The sequence below is a fragment of the Sturnira hondurensis genome, unplaced genomic scaffold, assembly GCF_014824575.4.
Source record: "Sturnira hondurensis isolate 20B ecotype Veracruz unplaced genomic scaffold, ASM1482457v3 Scaffold0002638, whole genome shotgun sequence".
Lineage (NCBI taxonomy): Eukaryota > Metazoa > Chordata > Mammalia > Chiroptera > Phyllostomidae > Sturnira > Sturnira hondurensis.
Window position 1 is genome coordinate 334710 of NW_028075269.1, and position 12736 is coordinate 347445.

At 58.4% G+C, this 12736-nt stretch overlaps 1 protein-coding gene across 2 annotated transcripts in view; it reads right to left on the reverse strand.

Annotated features, from left to right (window-relative positions):
* Nucleotides 1–1192: 1192 nt before the first annotated feature.
* Nucleotides 1193–12736, reverse strand: part of PTPN5 (protein tyrosine phosphatase non-receptor type 5) — a 47044-nt gene continuing 35500 nt past the window's right edge. For both annotated transcript variants that reach the window (XM_037040366.1, XM_037040365.1), the window contains exons 7-14: nucleotides 12412–12601; nucleotides 10084–10168; nucleotides 6274–6353; nucleotides 5953–6090; nucleotides 5252–5362; nucleotides 2965–3125; nucleotides 2762–2875; nucleotides 1193–2335 (exon numbers count right to left, since the gene is read on the reverse strand). In XM_037040366.1, the coding sequence (XP_036896261.1) occupies nucleotides 2242–2335; nucleotides 2762–2875; nucleotides 2965–3125; nucleotides 5252–5362; nucleotides 5953–6090; nucleotides 6274–6353; nucleotides 10084–10168; nucleotides 12412–12601 (973 nt within the window). In that variant the 3' untranslated portion in view covers nucleotides 1193–2241. The remainder of the gene's footprint in view (nucleotides 2336–2761; nucleotides 2876–2964; nucleotides 3126–5251; nucleotides 5363–5952; nucleotides 6091–6273; nucleotides 6354–10083; nucleotides 10169–12411; nucleotides 12602–12736) is intronic.

Genomic DNA, 12736 nt, shown 5'->3' on the forward strand with positions numbered 1-12736 from the left:
GCCCCTGGGGGCCATTCCCTAATCAGGTCCTGCAGCTGCCCCAGCTAGATGACACAGTGCTTTGGGGCAGGGGTTAGGGGATGTGAGGCTGGGCAAGTGCGGGTGGAGAGGGGAGCTGCCAGGGGCGCTTTACCGCTCCCTTGTGGCAGGGGTTTCATTCCCACTGCTGCTGGGTGGGAATCACCTGAGCTGAAGGGCTCAGGGCAGCGTGTGTGTGAGCATGTGCACAGCCCACCAGGAAGGTCCAAGGGCCCCGCCATGTTGCCCAAGTCCAGGGGAGCACCACAGGGCCGCCCTGGGGGAAGAGAGGGAAATGCTAGCCCTCCTCGCCCTGCCCACTCCTACAGCCTAATCCACCAGTTTTGGGGGGACAGGCAGGGGGCCCAGCCTGCTGTTGGAGGGTGGCTGGACAGCATGGTGCCTACTCCTGACTTCCACCCGGCTGTTCAAGCCACTCCCTGTTGTTCCCTGCGTGTGGTGTACCTGTGTGGCTAGACCCTCGACCAGCTCACACGGGGTTCTGGTACCTGTAAGGACCTGCGGGCTGATCAGCAGCCCTGCTCTGGGCCCCCTCCTGCCCCAAAATGACCCCTGCCTGCCAGCCTTGGCATCACAGTTACTTTTGCTGCCTCCCTGGGGGCAGGGGCAAGAATAGAGTAGAAGTGTTCAGAATCTGAGCCCGTGGGCAGATTCTCTAGGCCCCTTGGGAGGGGCTACTCTCAGCCCAGACCTTAAAAGGGAAGTTACTGGGTTGCAGCTGCGGCCGGGAGCTGTAGGGCTACCACGGGCAAGTGTGCTGGCCAACAGGGAGGGGCCTGGCAGGGCGACCTGAGTGTTTCCAAACTCCCTCCTGCCCCAGCCTTGGTGTCTCTGGCCCATCTGTCAGAACTGGTGCCCTGCCAGCCACTCTACCTCCTGTAGAAGCCTCCCACACCTGTTCTCGAGGCTCCCCACGTCCCAGGGCTCCGGTTGGGTTGGGTGAGATTCCTGTCTAATGATGTCTTTGGCTTTGCAGACGTGGGTTCACTTCACATTCCCAGTCTCCACAAGGGAGTGTCAGGGAGATCGAGGGCCAGGCAGTGTTGTGTGTGTGCCCATGGGTGTGCATGTGTGCACACTCGGAAGAGGAGAAGATAGTACAGGGAGGCAGGGAATGGTGGGAAGAGGAGATCACACAGACCCAGGAGGCTAGTTTTGCTCAAAATGCTGTTTATTGCTCTATTCAATGACCACGAGCAAATTATAAAAAGACACCAAATGTCTCTGTCTGCCGTGGAATAAATATTTAAAGTCAGCAATAAAAACACGTGGCTCCAAGATAACACATGTTGCCAAAGAGTCATGCATGCCCTGCTGATGGGCTCTCAACACACATGTGGACACAGGAACTCACACAGAGCTACACGCAGCAAGACTTCTGGGAAGGCTTCCCACAGTGACAGAGAAACCTTCCACTCAGAGCTGGGCTGAGCCCCCACCCCACCCCTGGAGCTCCCCCTTGCCCTCCCACCCCTACCAGGGCCCGGGCCTTCTGGGTTCACAGCCCCCCATCTGCCCCTTCCTCCCCATGCCTCCCAGGCTGGTCACTACCTCCTGAGGGCACCTGACACCTAGAGGCCATCCGGGCTGTGACACCCCCCACCCCAACCCAGAGACCTCGCTCCTGGCTGAGATCTCTCTCCCCACGCCTTACTTCTGGGTCCTTAGGCCCTTCTCCCCGCCCTGTCCCAATAACTGGGGGCAAAATGCCATCTCCTTGGAAGGAGTCGGGTGGGGGCCCGTGCCAGGCACCTCTGGCTGAGCCACTCAGGGGCTGGAGCATGTTACCCCTTTCCCAGGCTGAGGAGACACAGTGTCCGGTACAGACAGCAGAGATGGGTGGACAGACGAACACGCTGTGGCGGGACACTTGGAGTGCGGCACAGAAACATTTTGAATCAAGTAGCAACGGAACCGTCGTTAAAAACTGAGGCCCCAGGTCCGCATGGTGTGGGTCAGGCCCTGGGGCCCCAGGCCTGGCCTGGCACATCCCTCCCCCCGTGCCCCACCCCCAGTATATACAGTAGGAAGAGCTACGTGGCGGGGGGAGGGGAGGGGCAGGGGCCAGGCTGGAAAGAAGGAAGCAGGGGAGGGGGCAGGGAGCAGGCCAGGCCCCGAGGCAGGCCCTGGGGTGCGGCTGGGGTGAGGGCCCAGACTCAGGCTGGGTGGTGCCCAGAGGACCTCGGGGTGGGGGCAGGGAGGTCACTCTGGGGACTGGCGGGACAGCTGCTTCTCATAGAGGCTCATGACATGGTGCACAAACTGGTACTGCTCACAGGTCTGGATCATGCCGCCCCTGCCCAGCAGAGATGCACAGCGAGGGTGGGTTGTTGAGGGGCGGGCTGTGGGAGGGTGCCCCACGCCCACGGAGAACCAACCACGTGTGAGGGCCTTGCCTTTGTGCAGCCTGGAGAAGCCACCCCTGGCCAGCCACTCCCTCTGCCCCTCCTTGCCCCCCCCAGCCCGGGCACAGACAGCAGGCACAGAGATGGTGTGTCTCACCCCTCAGCCCCTGCCCTTTGGGTCAGCAGCTGTTTCTTTTTCCTCTCCGTCCAGCCACCAGCCATGCAGATCCACCCTTCACCTACCTGTCTTCCCTACCCCATCAGCCAGGTCCGTGCCCAGTGTGCTCCTGCCCCTTGCCCCAAGCATGTGTCAGTCTCTCCCTTCAACCCCTAGGGCTCAAGCTCTCCACGTGCCCCTGCCCTGCCCATGGGCTGACCTGTCCTGACGGAGCTGGCACGTGGTCTTCAGGATGTCCACCATGCCCTCCTGCCGCAGCTGCTGGCAGCAGATGCTGGTGGCAATGAAGCAGCCAGTCCTCCCAATCCCTGCGCTGAGGGCCGAGGCGATGGGTGGGGTGAGGGGGTGGGGCAGCAGGGGTGGGGCTGCCCGGCCCTGGCGGGGGTGGCTGGGAGGACCCACCTGCAGTGGACGATGATGGGGGCGCAGTGGGGCCCCTCCTGCTGGGCAGCCTCCTCCACTTCCTGCACCAGATGCAGGAGTGGGGGGGCCCGGTCTGGGGTCTTCTGGTCGGGCCAGGATGTAAACCAGTAATGCTTCAGGCCTCGCTCCTCCGTCCCGCTCTGACCAGGAGACAGAGGCCCGCCCCAGAGACTTGTGAGCTCTCTGAGCCCACTGAGCAGCCCAGAGATGGGGAGGGGATGGGAGGAAGGACACAGGAGGGAGGACACAGGCAGTGGGGCCTCTGGCCTCTGCCATCTCCGCCGCACTGCAGAGTGGCACCATACAGAGACCCAAAGCCAGTCTGGCAGTGGCAGCTGGTCAGCGGGGCCAGCACTGGTCTTCACCTCAGTTCTGCCCCTGCTACTCTGGCATTGTCCACAAGAGGCGTGTCCCCAGCTCCTCATTTAACAGACAGCCTAGTTGCCCCTCGGTCACAGAACCAGAGCTCCTTCCTCTCACCCGCTTGGCCTGCCCACCCTGACCCTGACCCTGACGACCCCAACCCCCAGTGAGTGTTGTTTCCCTCCTCCCCCTGCCCCAACCCACCCTGCCTTTTTCCGCTCTGGCTTTGGTCATCTCTCCCCTGGGCAGGCCTCTCTCCTCTGCGTGACTATCCCATCTCCACACCAGTCAAAAAGGTCTGTCTGCAGTGCAGACCTGGACCCGCTTGCTCAGAGCCCTTCGTGGGTCTCCCTGCTCCCTGAACAAACCCAGTCCCCTCGGCCTTCAGCCTGGCAAACACTGGGTGCACAGTCAGGCCTTCCAGGCCTGTTCTTTCTGGCCCCCTGGGCTAGACCTCGGCGCTCCCACATTCCAAATGGTGTGTAGCTAAACCCTCTCCTACACACACACACACACACACTGAGATGTTCTAACTTTCATGCCCTTACTTTCTTCTCTGCCTGGAATGCAGAGAAAAAAACCACCATTTGTTTGCCCCTTGGTCAACTCTTACTCATCTACTTCCAACGTCACCACTTCTAGGAAGCCCTCAGGAAGGACTGGGTGAGGACACAGGGAGCACCCCAGCTGGCAGAGTGTCCTTCTGTGTCCTTACCTATCTCTAGCTCAATGCTTGCCTTTGGATGGGTGCTCCTCGAGGAGAGTACAGGCTTTAGTCAGCTCCGTCCCCAGTGCCCCGCCCAGAACCAGGCTGGTGCAGGTGCACATAACTGTTTATGGACCACAGTAAATGCCTCCGAACCCCAAGCTGCCCTGGTTCTTCCCTAACGGGTCCTGTGGCACCAAGAAGATGAGGCAGCCCCACCTCCTCCCAACCACTCTTCCTGGAGAAACAGGAAGCTGGTTCCTCAGTCCCCCGAGTTACCTGGCTGTGGCAGCTACCACAGCCTCTGCCTCCACCAGGTCTGTATCTCAGAGCTGTCCAGGTGGGCACTACCTTCTGGGGGCCCAGTGCTCCGCAACACCCCACTTCGCATCCTCCCCAGTGGGAGAGAGGGCAGCTGGGAGGGACAGGGCTCAGGCCTTGAACTGGGCCGTGTGGTCACCAGCACTACTGGACTTCCCAAGCTGTTTCTGGATAGGGCATCATTTTCCTGGTGCCCAGCTCACCTCTCCCAGCCTTTGGGGTTATTGGAGTTTCCCAAACGTGGCTCTTATCATTTGTCAAAAAGATAACACACTGATCCTCTTGATTCCAAAGGAACAGTCTCCTCTGTTTTGCTGCTCTTGGAAGAAGCACAACTTCAGGGTGGGAGGATGCCTTCCCCCACTCTTCTGGGCCGTTTTGTATTGCTCATATTTTGTGTCTCCTTTTTTTTTCCTTTTTGTGGTCACAACTTCCTTGCTCAACCCCAATGCAAGGTGTGCCTGCCCTCTGGTGGACAGATTGGGCTCTACGGGCCAGAAGGCCAGTAGCCCAGGTGAAAGGGATGCTTCTAGCCAGGATCTCAAAGTCACCATGCTCCTACAAGGACAGTACTGCAGGCAGCTGGAGACCCCTCATCCAGACAGTCCTGGATTTGGGTGCTAGGCGGCATCATGAATGACAGTGCAGACGCACAGAGACCCCAACAGCATGAAACACCACTGAGGTTTGGTCCTGCTTCTGTGCCCAAGTCCATTCACCCCTCCCTCATCCTTGCTCATCAGTAAATCCTGGAAGACACAGGACTTGACTTCTGCCAGAGTGGACTCTAGAACACTGTTCTCGGTGATGTCCTCAATAGTGCCCTTGCCCGCATCCTCCCAGCCCAGCCCAGCCCAGCCCAGCCCCAGGCCTTACCCTGAGGGAGATGAGTCGCAGCCGGTAATCCTCAGTGTGAATGACTTTCTGCACGGTGATCTCAACACCGTCATGTACCACCTGCTCCTCTGGCCAATACTCCGTGCACTTCTGTGGGGGGCCAAGATCAGGCTGTGGTATACCCCCAGCCCCCAGCCACTCTCTCCCCAGTGCCCCTCCAGGGCCAGCGGGAGGGACATATGACGGCAACAGGTTTGCGGTTAGAGCACCAGGTTCGTATCTCAGTTTCCTAACCTGCAAGTTACTTCCTTCTTCTGAGCCTCAGTTTCCGCATCTGTGCAATGGTAGTAATGCCCATTTTTTAAAATCATATTTTATTGATTATGCTATTACAGTGGTCCCAATTTGGTAACACCCATTTTGAAGGACTTTTCTAGGGCTTCGGTTAATTGGATTGTTATGGGTAAGGAAGTAGCCAGCGTCAGCCCTGGCAGCCTAGGAGGCCGCAGGCACCTAGTTGGAGGTCACGGGCACTGGAGGTGGAGAGGCCAGCTCCAGGCTCCGCCTGAGACCATTGGTGTGGCCCTGAGTGAACGACTCCACCTTGCTGAGCTTCCTGCTCCCTCATCTCGACAGTGGAGCGGACACTGCTGACTCACTAGCTTGTTGTGAGAACACAGAACAAGGGCCGTGGCAAGGGCTCAAAGCAGCGACACCTGGAAGCCGCACAGGGTGCCCACCTCGTTCATCTCCTCGATGTTGGTGATCATGACGATGATGGGCGTGTGCTCCTGCCACACCATGCGCCAGAAGTCGCCGACCGTGCTGACGATGGGGCCCTGTGTGGCGATGTACACCTTCTCCTCCCCACCATAGCCCTGCGACCAACCACATCCAGGCTGTCAGGGTCAGGTGCAGTGTTCCCGGGGCCCAGTCCCCACCCTCAGGCTCTCCCGGGGGGCTGGCGGCAGGTGCGTTGGCTGAGGAACAAGCCCAGAGGATGGAGCCCACCAGCATGGATGTCCTTTTCAGGGAGAGGCTGGTGGGATGGGGTTACGTACCCGGATGTAGTTGGCGTTGATGTAGGAACTCAGAGGGTCATCAGGGTCTGGTGAGGTCAGACACACTCTGCTGTGAGGGTCTGGGGTGGGGGAGACAGGTGGGGCTGGGGTCTGACAGGTGCAATCCTCCTGGGGCAGCACCCACCTGGTCTGGCCCATTTAGGGCACCCCCATTTCTTCTGGGATTCAAAGTTCCTCCTTCCCCAGCTTGGTAACAAAATATTGACCCTCCCCACAGCCCACTGAGGAGGTAGGGTCCAGGCTGAAGGGGGGGGGGGCAAGGCCCTAGGACTCTGCCTCTGCAGCCTCGATGCCAGCCTCTTGCCTGTGGCTCTTACACGGCCCTCACTGTGCCTCACATTCTGGAGAAGAAAGCTTGGGGCACACATCCTGGAGAGCAGGGGCAGCTAGAGTCTGAGCAGGTGCTCTCGTCAGCATGCTATGTACAGCACATGGCCTTTGTAAACCTCAGTTTCCCTGTCTGTAATATGGGATAAAGATACGTACTTCCTAGGATTGCTGGGAAGATAACTGAGAAAACCAATGTGAAAGTGCTATGTACACCGTAAAGCAGTTTCCAACTAGAAGGGGCTGTAAATTTGGGGGACGGAAGCCGAGGAAGAAGAACACTGGGATAAGAGCAGTAAAGCCCGCCTCGTCTGAGATGAGACTTGGGTTTCAGCAGCAGACACGTGTGCACACAGAGGCTCCTCCTCCTCCCTCTGCTATCCATTCACAACTCAAATCTCATAGTAATCCATTCTCATAACACCCTGCTCTTCTTCCCGAGTGGAATCTGTTTTGTCTCAGCTCCGGCCTCTCTGTACTGACTGCCCCGTCAGCCTGCAGAGGCTGGGACTGGGATGGACACGGTGTGGGGGTGGACAGGAAGCTGGCTGGGGCCCAGGGGCCTGGCTGTGGCCCCGCTCTGTCACCAGCCCACTGTCTCACTCCTTCTCCGGGCCTCTGTTTTCTCCTGTACAGGGAGGGCCGGGTGAACAGCACCGAAGCTGTGCACAGCACGGCTCTCAAAGCACAGGGGAAGGTTAAGCGCCTACACCCCTGAGCCAGACAGCCTGGTTCACATCCTGGCTCTTAGGTGCTAGCTGTCTCCACGTGGCCTGCTTACTTAATCTCCCTCATGCCTTCTCTGTACCCTGGGGACATCCCTTTCACCATCACCTGACTACTCTTGTAAAGGTCAAAGGATGAACGGTACCGAGTCCTCAGACTGGTAACTTGGCCTGACACACGAAAAACATCTCACAGAAAGCTGCTGCCACCATTACTGCTGTCATTACAGTGTTACCATGAGTTAACAATAAAAAGAAGGATGCCAACCCCGGCAGGAGAAAAGGCACCAGCCTCTGCTCTCCGGCCCTAGTGTGCCCCGCCCCAGTGCCTGAGGTTTTGGCGGGTTGATTTGGGGATGGGAGCAGGTGGGGCAGGGGCAGCTCTGCGGACAGGAGTGTGGCAGGGTGTCGGAAGTGGAGCAGAGGGTAAGCAGAGGGGCACTCGGGGACCAGCAGCAGAGAGTGGCAGGGCTTTCCACTTGGGCTGTCTGCCTTCTCCTTGTTGGCGCCAGCTCAGATTAGGTGCCGGAAGTGGGTGCTGGCCAGAGTACTCAAGCACCACGGCGGGGACGGGACTGGTCCTGTGGGCCCTCTGACCACACGGCTTCTGTGCCTGGCACTGTGCTTTGAGAGCGGAAACTCCTGCATAAACAAGACGTCCACCCTGCCCCCGAGTGCTGGGCGGGGGAGGGGGGAAAGGGCAGTGTGTGGCCTGTGAGTCCTGGGGCCCGGGGACACAGAGGAGGCCTCGAATTTGGGGGACCAGGCTGTAACCCTAACTTCCAGAAGAGGTGGCACCTGGGCCAGGTTTGAGGGCGCATTGGGCAGGGTGAGGGATGAACTGGAGAGGGACCTGCTGACAAAGGGCTGTGCTCACCAGGCTGCACCTGAACGCGAGGATTCCAGGGTGACAGGATAGTGTTTGAGGAGGAGAAAGGCACAATTAGATTTCAGCTTTGCATCACCTGGCTGACTGGGTGGAGGGTGGACGGGGCGGGGGCAGGGCTGTGGGAGTCAGGCCGGTAGATGGCTGCGGTGACCCCAGTGAGAAATGTCAGGCTTGGTGGGCTACCCTGCCCCACCCGGTTCCTGGGGGCATCAATCAGTCGTCCATGCAGCCCATGTAAATGGCACCCCCAAAACTGAGCAACTACTCTTTGCCCCTAAAAAGTCACTGACAGGACGGAGGAGGGGAACCAGATCTGAGAGACATATGTTCCCGCAGATGGGGGAGTGTCTGTGACGTTCCTGGCATGACTGGAGTTTGGGACACGGGGTGAGACGGGCAGAAACCGCCCTCCCGCATCTCGTTCTCAGTGCTGACTGCTGGGCTCCCGGTCACCCTGTACCTGTCCACGGGGCCATCTCTCCCACTGGCCTGTGAGCTCCCTGTGCCCGGTCTGTGCCTCATTCCTGTCTGAATTCTCAGCTGCAGGGGCAGGGACTCAGGAAACTGGAGCGGAATGACTGCAGGAACGACCCTCAGGGTGTCCTGGGGCTGAGGGGGGGCCTCTGCCAAGCCTGGCCTGCCTTCTGCTACTGCCCCCTATCCCAGTCTCCGAGGGCAGGGGTCCATTCTTGCTGGTCACAGAGAACTTTTGCTGTTGGGCTCCGAGGCCTGGGGGCTTGGGGTGTCTCAAGGCCTCTCAGCAATCCAGGACCAGGTGGCCTGATGCCGCTCCTCCCTTAGCGGCCGTGCTGAGAAGCCAGCACAGGCCTGGGTTCTGAGGTGCCCGAGCCCCTCCCACAGGTGGGGTAGAAGGGTGTGGGGGGAGCAAGACAGGGAAGAGGTGAGCAGCTGGAACAGTGTATCCCGGCCTTACATGGTGCTTTGTTGAACTGGAACTACCTAGAGACTGTGTAACCATAGCAACCACAAGTTGCTATTTTAAAAGTTAAAAATAAGTCATGACATCTTACATATTGTTGAAGATGCTGATGGCAAAACTGCTTTTTAAAGCCTTGTCACTCCACAAACTGAGTGGAGTAGGTTCGTGGAGATTCACTTTCAACAAATCACCCCCCCCTCAAGCTAGCCCTGGGGACCTGGGGCCAGAACTCTGCTGGGTGACAGAGAGACAAGGGTTTGATCAAAGTTATTGCAATATTTAAAACTGACACCCCAGGGCTGAAAGAGAAACATCAGGTCACCTGGCCCAACCGCCCCCAAAGAGGGGAAATCCCTGCGTAGCAATCCCTACGCACCCGCACCCGCCGGGCGGCTCCTCCCCTCATGGGGCCACCCTGCCTGTGAGGATGGGTGCACAGTCTGGACAGACACAAGGGCCCAATTCAGGGGGCACAGAGGCCTGGTCTGAACCTCAGTACTGTGCTCCCCAGCTGTGTGAGTGTGGATGAGCCAATGACCTCTCTGAGCCTTATTCGCATCTCCTTCAAGTCTGCCCACTCGGAAGAGGCACAGGACATGAAAGCACTCGTCGTCACCATGCACTGTGTAGGAGCTGCTGCTGCCGGCACCCTTTCTCTCTGGGTTCCCACGGAGCCCAGCACGATGCCTGGCCAGGGTAAGGGTCCGAGAGTGCTGTGTGAAGGAATGAACTAACCGCTGCCCTCGGGGGCGGGGGTGTTCCCTTCACTGGGCAGCACCACCCTCCATCCTTTCTCATGACCTTGGAGGTCTAGCTGTTGGGTTAAGGTCTTCCTCAGGGGGAGGGCGCCCCCAGGGAGGCGAGCCCGTCCCAACCCCCCACCCCGCCCAGACGCAGTGAGTACTTACTGGGAAGGATGGTTTTGTACCGGTTTTTCCGTACCAGCCCAGGGATGTCATACTCTTTCGGGTCCACAAAGTTCATGGGGATCTCCTGCAGGAGGACATGGTGGTGTGAGCGGCTGGGGCTGATCCTCACAGACATCTGAATGTGGGGGCTGCCAGGTTCCCAACTTCCTGTCCAGGGGCTGGCAGGAGTGGGTGTGTTCGTTCACCATTTACTACTAAATGAGTTGATGCACACACGAACAGCATTTAGAACAGGGTCTGGCACACGTCAAGGGCATAACACAGGTTATTACCACTACTGTCTGTTGAGGGCCAGTCTGGCACACAGCAGCCACTCAATACATGGTTGATGAAGAAGAAGAGTTTGAAAAGCGACCTGGTCAGTCACCACCATCTTCCACACTCCCTGTGCCACAGCCAAATTGAGTGGCTTTCTTGGCTTTCTTGGCCTGTATCCCCGCCCTGGACAAACCCACATCAGAACCCTGGGTTGTACTGCTTGCTCTATGCTGCACCCCATCTTCTTGTGTCCTGTCCATCTTAAATGCCACCTCCTCCAAGAAGCCTTCCCTGATTCTCTTGCAGGAAAGGCACCTCCTGAGCTCCCAAGGCTGTCTTTGAACCTCCCACTCTCTGTGTCAAGAGCTCCAAGTCTGGACTTCTCTGCCTGGCATGTGAAGCCTTCTGGGGTCTTTACCACCAAGTGGCTCTCAAGAGGCCCGCCCTCCAGTTATGCCCGCCTCTTCCTGTTGCTAATAGGCTCTTCTCCACCTGGCCTCCAGGTCTGAGCTTGTGGCATTCCACCTGCAGGGAGCAGCCCTCTTCAATTCTCCACATCATTTTCACCCGTCAGGGATGCCCCTGGCCTTTGGAATGACACCCTGGTGCCTCGCGCCTCTTTACTCCCTTTTTATCTATCCACACAGTTTGGCATCTGACCACACAGAGTCCACAGCGTTCACGCTTGGTGGGTCCATTGTTTGGATACTGAGTATGTGCGCCGTAAAATGCGGATCACAGCACTGAAGTTCTAGGACTGTGGTGAGACTCAAAAGAGTAAAAACATGTAAAAGTGCCCATGGAATGGGTGTGCAGTCTGTGTTCCTCTATCTCCAGGCAAAATCCACAGTGACCGAGGGCACAAGTCCTTCCTTCAAGGGATGGGGGTGGGAACTCCATCTCAGCAGGGGCTGGGGTGGTCCAGGAAGGCTTTCAGAGCATCGAGGGTGGGGGATGTTGTGCAAAAAGGCCTGGGAGGAGGAAGATGCGAGGCGGGGAGCTGGCCTAGTTAGAAGTGGACAGTCCCTACAGGGGCTCAGGGGGCCTGAGGCTAGAAAAGGGGGCTGGGGCCGGCCCAGCTTGGGGAATGCAGGCCATGCTAAGTTCTGCAGAATGGGGAGCCATGGGTCACAGGGTGACGGAGGCCTTCTCAGAGAGCCATCGGGTCCGGACTGGGAGCAGGGCAGCCTGGGGCGACGGGGATTATGAGGGAGGCACCTGGGTTCCTGTCCCTCTTGCTCCTTCCAGAAGGGACTCTTCTCAAATGCTCCTGGCTCCACTCCTACCCTGTCCACAGAGGCAGGTAACCCGATGGGCCTTCCTGTCAAGGATTACAGGGGCGCCTCATGGGGCCCAGAATATGCCAGCACCTCCTGGGGTGGGGAGCAAATTTAATTCTGGGAGTCGGTATTCGGAAGCTCACTATTGCTACATACCTAAGCCTCACTTTAAACCTGGTCCTTATCAACAAAACAAAGGTGATATTGTGATCTCCTAGGTCTTAGCTTTTAACGGGCTGAGCAAGCAGGCAGGGAAAAGAGGGATGTCATTCCCTGGGTCCCTTGAAGTTTAACAGCAGCCGGAGGCTGTCGTAGAAGTATAGAGAGGAGATACCTAGGACCGCCCGAAGCTATAGCCGCAGGGGTGAGGAGATTTTGAAGGGGCTTGAACCACGCTTGGTGATGTTGGGCAGGAGGTCGAGGAAGCAGCTGCTAGAAGAGAAGGCTTTCTACGGCTTTCAGAGCACAGGACTGAGCACTGAAGACTTGGGAACACCACTGGACAGCCACCACCAGCATGGGCGCTCTGCACACCTGTGTTCTCCTTAATCCTTGCAACATCCCCATTGTTTTTACCCCCCTTTTCCAGATGAGGACACTGAGGCCCAGAGGAGAAGCAGCTCGCCCGAGGCAGCAGGAAAGGTGATAAAGAAATGACGTTCATCTATCAGAGGCTGAAATCTGGGCACCGGACTCCACAGCCTTGCGAGGTGGGTGAGGTGGGCAGAGCCGCCTGCCCACTGCGGGGCGGCCGGCTCAGGGGACTCACAAAGAATTCCGCCTGCAGCAGGAAGGGGTCCAGGGCCTTTTCATGGAGCTCCTCGGCCTGAAGGACTCGGGAGGCACTGAGCAGGTACTCCCGGGCTGACTCCTCGCGGGGGGACATCAGGTAGCCGAAGCCCTCCTCGTTGCAGCCAGGTGTGCACATGTCCAGGGTCAGGGAGACGTTGGAGCCCCTCCTGGAAGGATGGGGAAAGGGGTGTAACTCTTGGCGGCAGGATGGGGCATCAGTTGGGGCCTCGGAGTGGGAAGATGAGGGACAGAGAGACCAGGGCAGGAGCAGAGTGGGCTCCAAGAGGAGCAGAAGGGCTGTG